The sequence below is a fragment of the Mobula birostris genome, chromosome 10 (assembly GCF_030028105.1).
Source record: "Mobula birostris isolate sMobBir1 chromosome 10, sMobBir1.hap1, whole genome shotgun sequence".
Lineage (NCBI taxonomy): Eukaryota > Metazoa > Chordata > Chondrichthyes > Myliobatiformes > Myliobatidae > Mobula > Mobula birostris.
Genome location: NC_092379.1, coordinates 36402018 through 36420787, shown reverse-complemented (window position 1 = coordinate 36420787; position 18770 = coordinate 36402018). Strand labels below are relative to the sequence as shown.

The 18770-nt window shown below is 43.8% G+C and overlaps 1 protein-coding gene across 1 annotated transcript in view; it reads right to left on the bottom strand.

Annotated features, from left to right (window-relative positions):
• LOC140203585 (serine/threonine-protein phosphatase 2A 65 kDa regulatory subunit A beta isoform-like) overlaps nt 1-18770 on the bottom strand; it is a 100206-nt gene that overhangs the window by 64075 nt on the left and 17361 nt on the right. The window contains exons 2-3 of the mRNA XM_072269632.1: nt 5510-5605; nt 3934-4091 (exon numbers count right to left, since the gene is read on the bottom strand). Of these exons, the coding sequence (XP_072125733.1) occupies nt 3934-4091; nt 5510-5605 (254 nt within the window). The remainder of the gene's footprint in view (nt 1-3933; nt 4092-5509; nt 5606-18770) is intronic.

The window sequence follows — 18770 nt, the reverse complement described above, 5'->3', positions numbered from 1 at the left end:
ACCTGACTGCTCTGAAGAGCAAGCAGCTGCCGGAATTGAGTTCTGGAGGAGTGGCAGCTGCTCAGTGAGGTGATCCGGGCACTGGCACTATCTGGTATGTATTTGGAAAGGGGGATATGGCGCAGGCGGAGAAGACAAAACCAGCTTCAGTACCTCCATTACTGAGAGAATAGCCTCGTTTGAAGTTAAAGAACCAAATTTTATACCGGTCATGTCAGCCCCGGACCGACCTCGGCGTTGCCAGCTGGTTCTGCCTGAGAAGTATCGGAGCATTGCGTTGAGTTCACTTCATGATGATTCTGGACATTTGGGGGTGGAAAAGACCTATGGTTTTTCTGGCCCTGAATGAAGTTGGAAGTTGAAGAGTACTGCAAGTCGTGCATTCGCTGCATACGCTGGAAGACACTGCCTGTGCAGGCAGCTCCTCTGTCATACCTGCAGAGTGCAGGGCTCCTGGACCTGGTGTGTATGGACTTCCTCTCTATAGAACCCGATGCCAGCAACACGGCCAATGTCTTAGTCATCACGGACCACTACACTGGATATGCTCAGGCTTTTCCTATCAAGGACCAGAAGGCGACTACGGTGGCAAAAGTGTTATGGGAGAAGTATTTCATGCATTATGGCCTTCCCCAGGCGGATACATAGCGACCAGGGATGGGACTTCGACAGTAGACTCATCTACGAGTTACTGGGCATGCTGGGAGTTGAGAAATTGAGGACCATGCCCTATCACCTGCAGGGCAATCCCCAGCCTGAGAGGTTTAAGCTTGGGACCCTGGAGATCAGCAAGGAGAGCAGGTGGAGTTAACATATCGGGCATCTGGTTCACTGTACCCGAAATGAAGCTACTGCGTGCACGCCATATGCAGGAAGCCAAGGCGTTACTAGTGAAGGCTTGAAACATGGATTGTCCCATATAACTGCTGAAAAGGCATGTTTAATTGGGGCCCATGCAACTGTCCGAGGCTTCACCTTTAGTTTGGAGAAAGTGGGAGAAACCTAAGTCAAACTTGAGAGTAAGAACTAGTTCTACCAGGTGAGGAAAGATGGTGATGAAGGGGAACTGATGAGGTCTGTTGTCTAGAAAGAAGCAGAACATTAAGGACTTCCTGGAAGGGGATGAAAATGTATAAACACTAAACCCATAGTGAAAATAAAGTGATCTGGGCCAAGTAACTGAAAGTGATTGAAGTGATGGAGAGATTGCAGACCAGATAATGTTCTAAGTGTCGGTTGCCAGAAAAACATTGGCAAGAACTGGAGGAAGAACACTTCCTACTTCTTTTTAAAATTAGGACTACATTATCTGTTACATTGATAAAACCAGACAGGTTTCCGGTTACCATTGCATCTCTATTGGTAGAGTAATCCTTCAATACCGTACCATATGAATAGCCTGGATTGTGGGAGCCCAGGTCGGTCTTACAAGAGATAATGTTAAGCCTGGAAAATTGTAGCTATGGAGGAAAGATTGGATAAGCTTGGGTTGTTTTCTAGTCTTGAGATGTATAAAATTGGGAGGATCAAATGGCAGAAATGAGAAGGGCTTATTTCCTGAACAGGGGGATTAAAAAAAAACTGAGGTCCATCGTAACTGCTAGTAGTATTAAAAGTATTTTCACTCAGAGGATGGTAGAGGGATCTGAAATACTTCCAAGGCATAAATTCCCCTCATATTTAAAAAGTAAATGAATATCTGAAGCGCTGTGATCAACTGGGCTACAGAGCCTGAGGTAGGACGTGGAATTAGAATGGGTAGCTCTTTTCTTGACCATCACAGATGCAATTCCCAGCATATTTATTTTTATGGTTCTATGAGCTTGGCTTAGGAAATAGGCAGGTAGGTTTTATTTTTAGAAACACAATTTAGTTGTTCAACTAATTTTTAAAAGTGTTTATACTTGTAAACTTTCAACTTAAAAAACTTTCTTTTATCAAGTGTTTTTGGAATGTGTCATCTCAGGTGTTTACAGAGAGAACATTTTGAGATGCAGACGTACCCTTTTTAACAAAGCAACTCAATGACACATTAGATCCTTCACCCTCAGGAAGCGATTTCCAGCTCTTTTCAGATTCAGCCCTGAAAACAAAAAGTAGAAAACTAATTTTGAGCTTGAGAGCTTGGCAGATAAATATCATATTGTCTTTGGAATTTTGCAGTGACGAAGGATCGCAGATCGACATTGCAGACTGCTTTTCTTTTCACAAATTCTGCCTGATTCCGTGCGTGTTACAGCAAGCTACTCACAACATTTCTGAGCCAAATCCCACAGACTCAGGAGCACAGCAAATATCATAGATTATCATTAAACTGCAGAATAGAATGAATTATGTCACTGGATGGAACAATCAGCTCTTGAAAGAAAACCTGCTAGAAATTTAGTAAACTTTTTGAAAACAGAAATCAAAATATCACAGATGCTGGAAATGTAAAGAGAATGACAAAATATTCAGCAGGTGAAGCAGTGTCTAAAAAGAGAGAAACAAAATTACTGAAATAATATTTCAAAAGTCACTGTCATTGTTTCATGCTCCACCTCCTCAGTAGAAAATACTGTACTACTCTTTAAAGAAGTCTGCTAAATAAATGAACAACAGTCACGTGCAACCTAATTTAAAAATAAGTACTTTCAATAGGGGAGAAGGCATCCCATTATGTTTAACTTATAAAACAGTGATACTACCAATATTCTGAGAAGTCCTTTTCCAACTAAGGCTGTATTGCCCAGTGACATTACCTTTGTAGAGAAAGTGGTTCAGCCTTGGGCTTCTCAGCAGCAATGGAGGAAGGGGTTTTGATTTGTGGTTTGGTGGAACTGGACACTTTGCTTAGTTTTGCTGGAGTCCTTTTTATCGATCCATCACAGGACTGGTAATACAAGAGAAAGAAAACGGTGAAATGTTCAAAGGTTCATTTTATTGTCAAAGTATGCACGTACAACTCTGATACTTGTCTTCTCCAGATAGCCCTGAAATACAGAAAGACCATGAGAGTTGATGAAAGAAAAGACACCAACTCTCCCCACCATCAGTACGACAAAGAAAAGAAACAATAACAATCCCCGACCCCCTCGCCTGCAAAACAGACCAGTGACAGTAACATCGAAACCCCCAACCCCACCTTACACACAAAATATTTACAGCTCACCCACCCACCAACCAGCCACAATTAACAAAACACCAAAACCTGGAGGAAACCAATATGAAGTACAGTCCAAAATTCACATATGTCTCAGGATATTGGAAACAGCTTTCCATCGGCATACGAAGACAGTGGCTGCAAACTCAACAAATCAGCAAAAGCATTTTCAACTTAATCAATCCAATTTTAGTTGGTAAATTAATCAAGGCTGACAACTGAAAATATTCAGAGGATGGCAAATCAATTTGGCTAAATGCTGTAAAAAATAAATTGTAAAGACTGCAACAATCCAGATTTCCCCAAACTTTCAGAAAGCATTGCCTCCTGCTGCTTTAACATAGCAGATACAAAGTAGGAGAATAGCAGCAACTGGGGAAAGACAACCGAACGCACTATTGAATGCTGCATACTTTTCAAAGACTTTTGAAAGTCAGAAGCAATATAGCAATGCAAAGGGCCTTAAGAATGAGTTGAGGGTGATATAAAGGATTTTCCAGCAATGGAACAGAAACAAAAAGAATAAAGGTAGATCAAGTCCTTTGAATAATCATGCACTTAATTTCCTCAAACACCAGGAAATCTGCAGATGCTAGGATTTCAAGCAACACACATAAACATTCACCAGCAACTTTGATGTGTGTTACTGAATTTCCTCAACAATTTTCCAAATTAAAAAATGAATATTGTGGATAGCAAATTGATTTTGGGGTAGTATATACATACAACGTTCTTATTGCCCTAATCAAAGACTGGCAGGGCAGTCAAGGTGAGTACGACGACAATCTTACCCTTAGTTCGTTAATGAGACTGACCTCCTGTGCCTTCAATCTCTCCTTCCGAAGCTTCTGCCCTTTCTTCAATTTGTTTACAATAGGTTTATGTTTCCTCAGATCATCTTTAGGTGCATGAATCCTGCCCTCGATATCACTCTGCTCAGATGCTTTCTCTGTTCAGGATGCAATCAAATCAAAGTTATAATAGGTAATAGCTTCCAATTCAACCAATTATTTATCATTCAAAATACATACCTCAGCGGGGTGAAATCAACTAACAATTTTACTCAGTTTCTATTCATTTATTGCTACTTGAAGCTTAAATTTCGAATTAAAATCCACCTGATTCAATGCATTAATAGCTGCCAGAATTAAATGGAAACTCTCACATACGATTTTGTTTTGTTTATCACACATGTCCTGAGATCCCCAGTGGCAGGAAATGCATTTTGATTTTGACACTGTCCTCCTGGTACCATTCTCCCGTAAATATAATCAAAAGCTGTCACTGTACAGTGCAATCAGATCCATAACTCACTAAATGCACTCTTAAAGCTCAGAATACTACTAACACACAGCTGAGCAAGGCAATAGACTCTTAAATGTCTTCTTAATTGGCCCAGTAAGCCAATAGATGAAGGGCAAACAGGGAAGGAAAGAAATACTGATATCCCCCAAAATACCAATTACGCACATAAAGCCCCAACCTCGTCGGACACTGACCGGCCAGAGTCACGGCCTCGTTGGAGACGTGGCTCACACTCTCAACAGCAAATACAGTTGTGGACTCATTGAGATCATAAGCAGGGAAACATCAGGAAACAATTTAAATATAAAATCAGATTTTTAAAAAAAATCGAAGCTAATGGTGAGCATTGCATCAATAGGCAGAGAAACACTTGCTGCAAAATAGATTACATGCAACATTTCACTAACCAAAGCTAGAACTCACTGACCACTGCTTTTAAACCTTTTCCTTTGTGTGGTACAAATCTTGCCAGTGTAGTTTTCATGTTGATTTCCAGAGTTCAATTTGATTCGGGCTATTTAATCCCACACCCTGTCAAATACAGCCTCATTAAAGGCAGTCACTCAAATCACCTGTAAATACTGCACTAACTTTGACCCTGGAAAGTCAAAATGGGCATGGGGGAACAGATTACTGAAGAGCAAATGTCCCTTAAGAGCACAGTTGGTGACACCTCCCATTACTTTTATGATTGGACAGTAATTAGCCAGATCGGATATACTCTGTTTTTGGTGGATAGAACGTAACTAGGGACATGTAGTTGCCACTGACAGACCTGTACTGGATATGCTTGGCTTGCTAGGCATTTAGTTCTGAAGTGCAACTTTAAGCACGGCACATCAGAGGTTACCCATTTTCATTATTATTGCTGTTCCTGCTACTCGCTCATTCTTTGATTTGGCTGAAAACTACCATTATAACAGTGAGGACTTTGGGAGGAAGCACAGATGCATCATTCACTCAGTTCTTCGAGTTGAATATAGTTTCACAAAGTTCATTCCAGGCTCTGGTTTAATTGAAGGTGGGGATCTTCACTGGAGAAGTGTCCTCATGTTAGCTAACCTATCACCATCACGACTGTGTGAACCAGGGTGGCAGAACTTTGATCAGATCCATTGGTTGGGGAACTGCTGAACTCTTCATTGAAGATGAGAAAATCTGCAGATATAGGAAATCCAAAGTAATACCCAGAAAATGCTGAAGGAACTCAGCAGGCTAGGCAACAGCTACGGAAGAGAGTTAACAGTCGTGGAACAGTCCATGTTTCGAACCTAAACGGGCATCACTCCACAACTCTTCCTACGCTACAAAGATAACTGCATTGGTCCTGCTTCCAGCACCCATGCTGAGCTCATCAATTTCCTCAACTTTCTCCAATTTCCACACTGCCCTCAACTGGCCCACTTCTGACACCTCTCACCCCTTTCTCGATCCCCGTCTCCATCTTTGGAGACAGTTTATCTGCTGATACTCTTTACAAACCCACTGACTCTCACAGCTCTCTGGACAAGACATCTTCCCACCCTATCACTTGCAAAAATGCCATTCCCTGGCCTCAGTTCCTCCATTTCCACTGCATCTGCTCCCAGAATGAAGCTTTTCATTCCAGAACAACTGAGATATCCTCCTTCTTCAAAGAAAAGGGCTTCCTTTCCTCCACTATCAACGTAGCCCTCAACCACATTGCACAAATCACCCTGAACCCTTCCACCTGCCGCCACACGAAGGATAGGGTTCCTCTTGTCCTCACCTATCACCACACAAGCCTCTGCATCCCGCACGTAACTCTCTGCAACTTCTGCTATCTCCAAAGGGAGCCCACCACCAAGCACATCTTTCCGTAGGAATCACTCCTTACACGACTCCCTTGTCCACTCATCCCTCCCCACTGATTTCCCTCCTGGCACTTATCCTTGCAAGCAGAACAAGGGCCACACCTGCCCCTACACCTCCTTCCTCACTACCATTCAGGGCTTCAAACAGCCCTTCCACACCAGGCGACACTTCACCCGTGAGTCTGTTGGGATCACCTATAGTATCTAGTGTTGCCTCCTATATATTGATCAGACCAGACTGGGAGACATTTGTCAAGCAGCTTCGCTCCATCTGCCACAAAAAGCGGGATTTTCCGGTGGCCAGCCATTCCAACTCTACTTTCCATTCCATTATGTCAGTCCATGGTCTCCTGTCACTGTGAGGCCACCCTCAGGTTGGAGCGGCAAAGAGCTTATTTTTTGTTTGGGTGATCTCCAACCTGATGGCACAAACGTCAATTTCTCAAACTTCCAGTAACTGCCTCCTCCTCCTCTCCATTCGTTTCCCTCTCTCACCTCATCTCCTTACCTGCCCATCACCTCCCACTGGGGCTCCTCCTCCTTCCCTTCTTCAATGGTCCTCTGTCCTCTCCTATCAAATACCCCCTACTCTAACCCTTTACCCCTTTCACCAATCAACTTCCCAGCTCTTTACTTTAACCGCTCCATCTCTCCCAGTATCACCTATCACCTGCCAACTTGTATCTCTTCCTTCCTTTCCCCCACCTTCTTTTTCTGACTCCTTCTTCCTTCCGTTCCAGTCGTGAAGGTTTTCGGCCTGAAACATCGATTGTTTACTCTTTTCCTTTAATGCTGTCTGGCCTGCTGAGTTCCTCCAGCATTGTGTGTGATGCATCTGTTTACTGCATGCTGCTTTTGCCATTTAACAAGCTGATGGTTCTGAGTAGCAGCTCTATTCAGTTCAGATCCACCCAATGCAACTTGTAAAACTTCTTTCTATACTCACCACTGAACTGGCATTGGTCCCTAGCTTGATAGTAATGGTCAAAAGGAGTGATAGACCAGGCCTCGAGATTACAGTTTGCAGCTGAATACAATTCTGCTGATATGGACAATTGCAACCCTTCATGAGCAACTAGATTTGCTGAGACTCTCCCATCAGTACTGAGCTGTAACGTTAGCTGTGCTTACATGGAATTCTGTGAGTACCTACCGAGTATAAATACTGAAAAGCTCACACATAGCTGTCAGAAACTTCATACCTGATTGTGTCATGGATACAGATTCGTCAGACGAGCTGCAGGATCCTTGGCATGACTGTAAACTAGGGCTGGTGTTAGTCTTTCTATCAGCTTCGTTTGATGAAGGGGCACTGTCTTCTGAGGAAGCAGACTGCACAAGGGCAAGAGAATGGAAATAGATTAGTTCCCGAGCTGTTAGTATTTTCTGATTTGATAAAATAAAGATTAGATGGGCAGGAAGCTTGCAAACATTTAACATCCAGCAACATAAATTCTGTACATCCGTCCACTGGATTGCCCCCTCCCTGCCCTTTCAATGCATCCCATTATATCCTTCCATATATTTCACTAACCTGCTGCAACCTATTAGCCCAAACCCTCAAAGTTTAATGTTCATCTCAAACATGTTACCCTTGAAAGAATCACACAAGAAATTCCCAGCCTTTTCTTTGTGCCCAGTGATCTCATTTAGACCCTGCCATAGTCTACTGGCATCCCTTTGGTTAACCTGGGCTTCCAACTCGGCTCGATATTGCCTCTTGGCGCCCCTAATGGCTTTCCGGAGTTCACGCCTGGATTCTGTGTAGCCACTGGTATCCCCGGACCTAAAAGCCGCAGCTCTAGCCTTTAAAGGGATTTGACCTCATAATTCATCCATGGTTTCCGGTTAGGGAATACCTGGATCGTCTTGTGAGACACACAGTTCTCCGTGCACTTCCAAAGAAGTCTGTGACAGCTGAGGCATACTCATTGAGGTTAGCTGCCGAGTCCTTGAATACCTGGTCCATTTCCGACACCTCCCTCCCCTTTCTAGATCTTTCTGTCTCTATCTCTAGAGACAGCTTATCTACTGATGCCTACTATAAGCCTACAGACTCTCACAGCTATCTGGTCTATTCCTCTTCTCACCCTGTCTCTTGAAAAAATACCATCCCCTTCTCGCAAATCCTCCATCTCCGCCGCATCTGCTTTCAGGATGAGGCTTTTCATTCCAGGACGAAGGAGATGTCCTCCTTTTTTAAAGAAAGGAGCTTCCCTTCCTCCACCATCAACTCTGCTCTCAAACGCATCTCTGCCATTTCACGCACATCTGCTCTCACCCCGTCCTCCCACCACCCCACTAGGGATAGGGTTCCCCTTGTCTTCACCTACCACCCCACCAGCCTCCAGGTCCAACAAATAATTCTCTGTAACTTCCGCCAGCTCCAACGAGATCCCACCACTAAGCACATCTTTCCCTCCCCCTCCGCTTTCCACAGGGATGGCTCCCTACGCGACTCCCTTGTCCATTCGTCCCCACCATCCCACCCCACCGATCTCCCTCCTGGCACTTATCCTTGCAAGCGGAACAAGTGCTACACACGCCCTTACACTTCCTCCCTTACCACCATTCAGGGCCCCAGACAGTCCTTCCAGGTGAGGCGACACTTCACCTGTGAGTCGGCTGGGGTGGTATACTGCGTCTCGTGCTCCCGATGCAGCCTTCTATATATTGGTGAGACCCGACGCAGACTGGGAGATCGTTTCGCTGAACACCTACGCTCTGTCCACCAGAGAAAGCAGGATTTCCCAGTGGCCACACATTTTAATTCCACGTCCCATTCCCATTCCGATATGTCTATCCATGGCCTCCTCTACTGTAAAGATGAAGCCGTACTCAGGTTGGAGGAGCAACACCTTATATTCCGACTGGGTAGCCTCCAACCTGATAGCATGAACAGTGACTTCCCTAACTTCCGTTAATGCCCCACCTCCCCCTCGTACCCCATCCATTATTGCCCATCCTCTGGGCTTCCCCCCTCCCCCTTTCTTTCTCCCTAGGCCTCCTGTCCCATGATCCTCTCATATCCCTTTTGCCAATCAGCTGTCCAGCTCTTGGCTCCATCCTTCCCCCTCCTGTCTTCTCCTATCATTTCGGATCTCCCCCTCCCCCTCCCACTTTCAAATCTCTTACTAGCTCTTCCTTCAGTTAGTCCTGACGAAGGGTCTCGGCCCAAAATGTCGACTGCACCTCTTCCTATAGATGCTGCCTGGCCTGCTGCGTACACCAGCAATTTTTATGTGTGTTAATTAATTAGGTGCTGATTGCATCGTCTCTGATCTGGGCCGACATTTACATGCCAGGCAGCACCTAATTAATTAGCTTGTTTATTTTGGCTTTTTTCTGGGTGCGTTCCGGCTATCGCTGCACCACTGCATGCTTCGCGGATCAGTAGCGGTCCGCGGCCCGGAGGTTGGGGACCACTGATGTACAGCGTAGTTTCACTTAGCAGAGTCAAGAAGACAGCCAGCACGCTGGAACATTCACACATCTTTCTATCAGACAGTTCTTTGTAAGCACTCAAAACATCCTGCAAACCTGCCCTGAACCTACGTGCCCTTTCAAAGTTAAAGTCATACTTTTCTGCAATCATTGCAGCATTGTCAATTGTAGCGAAAATCTCACTCAGTTCAAAGCTATGGCAGCTTAATGCTGAGATGCTGAGTGTAGTTCCCGGGGAAGAAGCTTGGCTTTTCGCCACTCTCGCAGCTCGGGGTGCGCGCTGCCTCTATAACGGCTCGCTTCACAACAAACGCTGAACGCTATTTCACTTTTCGCTGCTCAGGGTGCGCGCTGCCTCTATAACCGCTCGCTTCACAACAAACGCTGAACGCTATTTTCGCCACTCTCTCTGCTCGGGGTGCGCGCTGCCTCTATAACGGCTCGCTTCACAAGAAACGCTGAACGCTATTTTCACCACTCTCGCTGCTCAGGGTGCGCGCTGCCTCTATAACGGCTCGCTTCACAAGAAACGCTGAACGCTATTTTCACCACTCTCGCTGCTCGGGGTGCATGCTGCATTTTTTTGTAACAGTGAAAACACCTTCTTGTCAGCGAAAACCGGTAACTAATTTGGTCTTTCACAACAGCGAGGAGTCGTAAAGTGAACGTTCAAAAAACGGGGGCCAGCTGGACACTGAACACTTGCTGACAAGTTTGGAATTACCTGAGATCTTTCCTCTTCATCCTGCCTGAGCAAGCATCTGGTCCATCTCAACCCCATTTTGTTCGGGAGTTATCACCTCTTTAGCTCTCTATTATTTCCTAGCTGAAGACTGAGACACAACAGTTTGTGCTTCTTATCTGATATCAACACCAAAATATTTCTCATGGTTTCTGATTTGGCCACTGTGATGTCATCAGCTATTGTGATGTCATCAGCCACTGTGATGACATCAGCCATTGTGATGTCATGACCCACTGTGATGACATCAGCCACTGATTAAAACTAATTAAAACATGCTATCCCAAATATTTGAAGCACTTCATTATTTGAACCTTCCCATCATTGATTATAATCATTGGCCACAAATTTCAGTTGGGGTGGGTCTTGTGATTTATTGAATGAAACAGTTGTGTCTGACAGACTTTTTGTTCCAATGTACACAGAAAAGAAAACGACACAGAATTACATTCGTGATCCCAGTGCATTAATATTCACCTCTTTGGGCAAGTTAGGATTAAAAAAAAGAAATCACTCTAAATTGTTCTCCGAGGCAAAAGAATAATAAGGGGAAAGTTGACATTTGTCCGTACAATTGGCTTTAATTGATTCCTAATCTAAATTACCTTCCCACCAATGGTTAGCCAAATAGCCTCACACCTCCTCCCTGCAGGAAGCAAAGAATCTTTAAAATATAGAAATGGTCTTTGAGGAAAACAAATCCTGGCACTTCTAGAAGAATTGCCAACTGAAGAAAACTCAATTCTACCATTGACTTGTTTCCAAAATGCATCAGGCTTGTTTAGATGTTCCTTTGCAAACTTCTGATGCTGAAATTTGTGGTAACGATGCAGGAAAAGTTTTCTTCTGATGACTCTTCCATGAAGGTCATATTTCTTCAGTGTCGCTGCACAGTAGAACAGTGCACCACCACTCCAGAGTCTGCTAAATCTTCCTGAAGGTCTTTTGCAGTCAAACAGGGGTTTTCATTTGCCTTTCTGGCAATCCTATGAGTAGCTCTCTTGGAAAGTTTTCTTGGTCTTACAGACCTCAACTTGACCTCCACCGTTCCTGCTAACTGCCATTTCTTAATTACGTTACGAACTGAGGAAACGGCTATCTGAAAATGCTTTGCTATCATCTGATAGCCTTCTCCTGCTTTGTGGACATCATTTATTTTAATTTTCAGAGTGCTAGGCAGCTGCTTAGAGGAGCCCATGGCTGCTGTTTGTTGGGACAAGGTTTGAGGAGTCAGGGTATTTATAAAGCTTTAAAATTTGCATCACCTGGCCTTTCCTAATGATGACTGTGAACAAGCCATAACCCTAACAAGCTAATTAAGGTCTGGAACCTTGGTAAAAGTTATCTGAGAACTCAAATCTTTTGGGGTGCCTAAACTTTTCAATGGTGCTCCTTTCCTTTTTTTCACTCAAAAATTGTACAAAACCAAAATAATACACTAATCTTGCTCAATATGTTGAAAAGAATGTTTCATCTTCAACGTTATGATTTTTGGAGATCAGTTCATCTTCTACTCACTTAACTATTCACAGTAACAGAAATTTTGACCGGGGTGCCCAAACGTTTTCCTGCCACTGTATGTCAATTTAGGCAGCTGCAGGTACCATGATGTTTACTTCTGCATAGACTGCAAGTCAACGTTATATTTTTTTTCAATATTACTGGTATTGTGAAAATGGTATTCTTCATCATCCACTTCAAGGTTCGACATGTGTGTTTAGAGATGCTCTTCTGCACACCACTGTTGTAACGTGAGGTGATTTGAGTTACTGTCACCTTCCTGTCAGCTTGTACCAGTCAGTTGTCGTTTTGGGCCAAGATGCTTCATCAGGACTAGAAAAAAAAAGATGAGATCAGAGTAAGAAGGTGGGGAAGACGTACAAGGTTGTGGGTGATAGGTGAAACCAGGAGATGGGGAGTGGTGAGGTAAAGAGCTGAGAAATTGGTGAAAGAGATAAAGTGCTGGAGAAGGGGGAATCTGATAGGAGAGGACAGAAGGCCATGGAAGAAAGGGAAGGGGGAAGAGCACCTGAGGGAGGTGATGGGCAGGTAAGGAGATAAGGTGAGGGAGCAAAATGTGAATGGAGAATGGTGAGGTGGGGGGGTCATTACCGGAAGCAGGAGAAATTGATGTTGATGCCATCAGGTTGGAGGCTACCCAGACGGAATAAGGAGTTGTTCCTCCAACCCGAGTGTGGCCTCATCGCGGCAGTAGAGGAGGCCATGGACCAACATGTTGGAATGGGAAAATGGAGGTAGAATTAAAATTGGTGGCCACCAGGAGAAGTGCCACAGCTGCCCCTGGATCTCCTCCCTCACTACCATTCGGGGCCCAAACAGTCCTTCCAGGTGAGGCAACATTTCACCTGTGAGACCCGGCCCAGATTGGGAGACCACTTTGACGAGCACCTACAGTCCATTCAGCAGAAGAAACCAGGACCTCTTGGTGGCCACCAATTGACTTGGATGAGGAAGTGGAGGATTAGGTTAGTAAATTTGCTGATGACACAATGGTTGGCGGGGTTGTGGATAGTGTGGATAGCGGGACATTGATAGGATGCAAAACTGGGCTGAGAAGTGATAGATGAAGTTCAACACAAATAAGTGAGAGGTGGTTCATTTTGGTAGGTCAAATATGATGACAGAATATAGTATGAATGGTAAGGCTCTTAGCAATACGGTGACCTTTTATCCAATATTTTCATTTAATTATTTATTACTCTTTCAGTCTTTTTTTCAAAGTTTTAGATTTCATCAGAAAGTCTTTCTTTCTTTCTTGATCGTATCCTGAAAATGGACTGCCCAGTCCTCTTTTTTTTTGTTTCTTTAGTGTAGTGGGTTCTTTTTCCTTTTCATTTAAAACCCAATGTTTTTTCCTTTCTCTTCATAAACTGCTAAGACAATTGTTATTTTCATTTTTTATTATATATTTTATACTAGTTTAACAATATCTATGATTTTGACAATGTCTATCTTAATCTTGGATTATATTGTTACCGATATATATATTTGAATGAATTCTCCTCTTGATTTGTATTTAAGCTTTTTTTAAATCAATGAAAAGATTAATGAAGAAAAAGACTCTTGGCAGTGTGGGGGATCAGAGGGATCTTGGGGTCCGAGTCCATAGGATGCTCAAAGCTGCTGTGCAGGTTGGCTCTGTGGTTAAGAAAGCATACAGTGTATTGACCTTCATCAACCGTGGGATTGAGTTTAGAGCCGAGGGGTAATGTTGCAGCTATATAGGACCCTGGTCACACCCCACTTGGAGTACTCTGCTCAGTTCTGGTCGCCTCACTATAGGAAGGATGTGGAAAGCATAGAAAGGGTGCAGAGGAGATTTATAAGGATGTTCCCTGGACTGGAGAGCATGCCTTATGAGAATAGGTTAAGTGAACTCGGCCTTTTCTTCTTGGAGCGACGGAGGATGAGAGGTGACCTGACAGAGGTGTATAAGATGATGAGAGGCATTGATCGTTTGGATAGTCAGAAGCTTTTTCCCAGCTAGCATGAGAGGGCACAGTTTTAAGGTGCTTGGAAGTAGGTACAGAGGAGATGTCAGGGCTAAGCTTTTTATGCAGAGAGTGGTGAGTGCGTGGAATGAGCTGCTGGCGATGGTGGTGGAGGTGTTCTAAGAGTAAAGTTAAGAGTAAATTGCTAAGTTCTAAGAGTAAACCTAGCAATTATCAGCCTGTGAGTTTGACGTCAGTGGTGGGTAAGTTAATGGAAAATATTCTTAGAGATGGTATATATAATTATCTGGATAGACAGGGTAGCTGTTTAGGAACAGTCAACATGGATTTGTGCATGGAAGGTCATGTTTGACAGATCTTATTGAATTTTTTGAAGAGGTTACTTGAAAAGTTGACAAGGGTAAAGTGGTGGATGTTGTCTATATGGACTTCAGTAAGGCCTTTGACAAAGTTCCACACGGAAGGTTAGTTAGGAAGGTTCAATCGTTAGGTATAATATTTAAGTAGAAAAATGGATTTAACAGTGGCTGGATTGGAGATGTCAGAGAGCAGTGGTGGATAACTGTTTGTCAGGTTGGAGGCCGGTGACTAGTGGTGTGCTTCAGGGATCTGTACTGGGTCCAATGTTGTTTGTCATATACATTAATGATCTGGATGATAGAGTGGTAAATTGGATTAGTAAGTATGCAGATGATACTAAGATAGTTGGCATTTTGGATAATGAAGTGGGTTTTCAAAGCTTGCAGAGAATTTGGGCCAGTTAGAAGAGTGGGCTGAAAGATGGCAGATGGAGTTTAATGCTGATAAGTGTGAGGTGCTACATTTTGGTAGGACTAATCAAAATAGGACATACATGGTAAATGGTAAGGCATTGAAGAATGCAGTAGAACAGCGTGGTCTAGGAATAATAGTGCATAGTTCCCTGAAGGTGGAATCTCATGTGGATAGGATGGTGAAGAAAGCTTTTGGTATGCTGGCCTTTATAAATCAGAGCACTGAATATAGGAGATGGGATGTAATGTTGAAATTGTACAAGGCATTGGTGAGGCCAAATTTGGAGTCTTGTGTACAGTTGTGGTCACCAAATTATAGGAAGGATGTCAACAAAATAGAGAGAGTACAGAGGAGATTTACCAGAATGTCACCTGGGTTTCAGCACCTAAGTTACAGAGAAAGGTTGAACAAGTTAGGTCTTTATTGTTTGGAGCGTAGAAGTTTGACCGGGGACTTGATAGAGGCATTTAAAATTATGAGGGGGATAGATAGAGTTGACTTGGATAGGCTTTTTCCGTTGAGAGTAGGGGAGATTCAAACAAGAGGACATGAGTTGAGAGTTAAGGGGCAAAAGTTTAGGGGTAACAAGAGTGGGAACTTCTTTACTCAGGGAGTGGTAACTGTGTGGAATGAGCTTCCAGTAGAAGTGGTAGAGGCAGGTACAATTTTGTCATTAAAAAAAAGTTTGATAGGTATATGGACAGGAAAGGAATGAGGGTTATGGGCTAAGTGCAGGTAGATGGGACTAGGTGAGAGTAAGCATTCGGCACGGACTAGAAGGGCCACGATGGCCTGTTTCCGTGCTGTAATTGTTATATGGTTATATGGAAAGCAGGAGATTGCGGCTGAGAGGAAAAATGGATCACCCATGATGAAATGGCAGAGTAGACTTGATGGGCCAAGTGGCCTAATTCTGATCTGCATCTTATGCTCTTAACCACATTCTCTACTACCCCTTTATAATCCCTCCTCAATCCTATCGCCCTCTTTCTGATCCCACACCAGTTCCCCACTACCCACAACACAATTGTGTCGCGTTCCGGTTGCCTCAGGATTGGAAAGGTGCAGAGGAGGTTTGTAAACGTAACTTTGCTGGATCAAATAACAACAGTACAAAAAGATCGTTACTTATCTTTCCACCCGTTTAGTTCTTCGAGCTCAGCCGGTGAGTGAATTTGGACCTGACATCAGGGAGAGAACCTTTCTGATCTCCCCAGCAGTTCAACTAATTCACTGCCTGATGTCAGAATTGTCAGAGGTTATAAGGCCACCGATACAAAAGAACAATCAATTTGATAAGCATTCCAGCCAAGTCAATGGACTATGGATACAAAGAACAATCAGCTTGATAACCATTCCGGCCAAGTCAATGGACTATTGATACAAATGAACAATCAGTTTGATAACCATTCTCTTGGTTGACGTGCTAAGTCGTCTTAGGTGGGACGAATGATTTAATCTACGAGATGTAGATGATTTCAGCTGAGCTGACATCTTGTAGATGATTTACAGCTCAGCTCAAAGCAACCTCTCAGCTAAGTCAAGATTGGGAATTAAATATCCAAGGATATCAGGTTATACGGTATGATAGGCAGGAAGGTAAGGGAGGTGGGGTAGCGCTGTAAGGATGAGATCAGTGCGACAGTGAGAGACGATATAAGATCTAAGGAGCAGAACGTTGAGTCCATCTAGGTAGAGATTAGGAACAGTAATGGAAAAAAATCCCTAGTGGGAGTTGTCGATCAGCCACCAAATAATCACATTACAGTGGCACAGGCAGTGAACAGAAATATCTCAGGCACGGGAGAATGGAACAGCAGTTATCATGGGAGACTAACTTGCACAGAGATTGGGTGAATCAAATTGGTCGAGACAGTCTTGTGGAGGACTTCATTGAACGCATAAATGATGGCTTTCTTGAACAGCGTGTTACTTAACCTGCAAGAGAATGTGTTATCTTAGATCTGGTCCTGTGCAATGAGAAAGGTAAGATTAGTGATCTTGTAGTTAGGGATCCTCTCGGGAAGAGTGATCACAGTATGACTGAGTTTCCCATACAAATGGAGGGTGCAAAAGTAGTCTGGGAACACAGGCTATATGGTGGGACTATTGAGGAGCAGTGGAAGACTTTCAAAGAGATTTTTCACGGTGCTCAACAAAAGTACATTCCAGTTAAAAGCACGGACAGTAAGGGTGGGGAGAGCCAGTCTTGGATAACTGAGGAAATTAAAGAAGGTGTCAAACTAAAAGCGTGTGAATAGAAAGCCTCCAAGAGTAGTGGGAAACTGGAAGACTGGGAAAATTTCAAACAGCAACAAAGACCCATCAAGCAATTAATAAAGAAAGGGAATAAGGAAAGAAAATAAACTAAAATTCTCTGGACTGTGGGCAGGTTCTGGTGGATTAGAAGACGGCGAATGTCACGCCACAGTTCAAAAAATGATGTAGGCTAAAGCAGGTAACTACAGGTCAGTTAGTTTAACATCTGTAGTTGGAAAATGCTTGAAGCTATCATTAAAGAAGAAATAGCGAGGCATCTGGCAAGAAATGGATCCATCAGGCAGATGCAGCATGGATTCAGCAAGGGCAGATCCTGTTTGACAAACTTACTGGAGTTCTTTGAGGATATAACGAGCACAGTGGATAGAGGGGAACAGATGGACGTTATTTACTTGGATTTCTGGAAGGTGTTTGATAAGGTACTGCATAAAAGACTTATCCATAAGATAAGGATGCAAAGAGTTGGGGTGATGTATTAGCATGGATACAGGATTGGTTAACTGAAAGAAAGCAGAGTTCGGATGCATGGGTGTTACTCTGGTTGGCAATCAGTGGTGAGCAGTGGTGCCATATGGGTCGGTGCTGGGCCCGCAACTGTTCACAATATATATTAACCACCTCAAAGAGGGAACCAAGTGTAGTGTATCGCTTAAGTTTGCTGATGATACCAAATTGAGTGGAAAAGTAAATTGTGCAGAAGATACAGAGAGATACATATCGATAGGTTAAGTGAGTGGGCAAGGGTCTGGCAGATGGGGTACAATGTTGGTAAATGTGAGGTCATCCACTTTGTTAGGAAAAATAGAAGAGCAGATTATTATTTAAACGGTGAAAATTTCCAGCATACTGCTGTGCTGAGGGACTTGGGAGTACTTGTGCATGAATCACAAAAGGTTAGTTTGCAGGTGCAGCAGGCTATCACAAAAGCAAATGGAATACAGTATTGGCATTCATTACTAGAGGGACTGAATTGAAGAGCGGGGAAGTTATGCTGCAACTGTACAGGGTACTGGTGAGGCTGCACCTGGAGTACTGCATGCAGTTTGGGTCTCCATACTTGAGGAAGGATAGACTGGCTTTGGAGGCAGTTTGATGGTCAGGTTGGGATTGGTGCGGGGAGAGTAGAGGGCAGTGCATTCAGTGGAGGAGTGAAGGAGTGATGAAGTCGATGTCCCGTCGGCAATTCGAGATGAGAAGATCCAGAGCAGGCAGAGAACCAGAGCGGGGAGTCCAAGGAGAGGAGGAGGTGAGTGAGGGTAATTTCAGAGATGTGAGAGCGGATCGTTTACACAGAGAGTGGTGGGTGCCTGCGGTGGTGGTAGAGATAGATGCATTAGAGATTTTTAAGAGACGTTTAGATAGGCACATGAATGTGAGGAAGATGGGAGGATATGGACATTGTGTAGGCAGGAGAGATGAGCTTAGTTAGCTATCTGATTACTAATTTAATTGGTCTGGCACAACATTGAGGGCCGAAGGGCCTGTTCCTGTACTATACTGTTGTATGTTCTATTAAAGGACTCCTGCCCTCAGCTGCAGGGATATCTTTGAAGGAACGTCGGAGGGTCACGCCAACGGGTCTTTTCACTGCTTTAGCCTTCAGCACAAGCAGGGCTTTGGTTCGGAGGTTGGGAACGTGAGCTGGATTTCAAGTTAACAACCAAACCTGTTGGCAGATGTTTGCCCTGGCCAGACAGCTTGGTGTCAGTGTGAGTGAGAGAGAGGATTCCAGTCTTTCTGCATGTAAGGATGTAATGCTGAGGCTTTATAAGGCA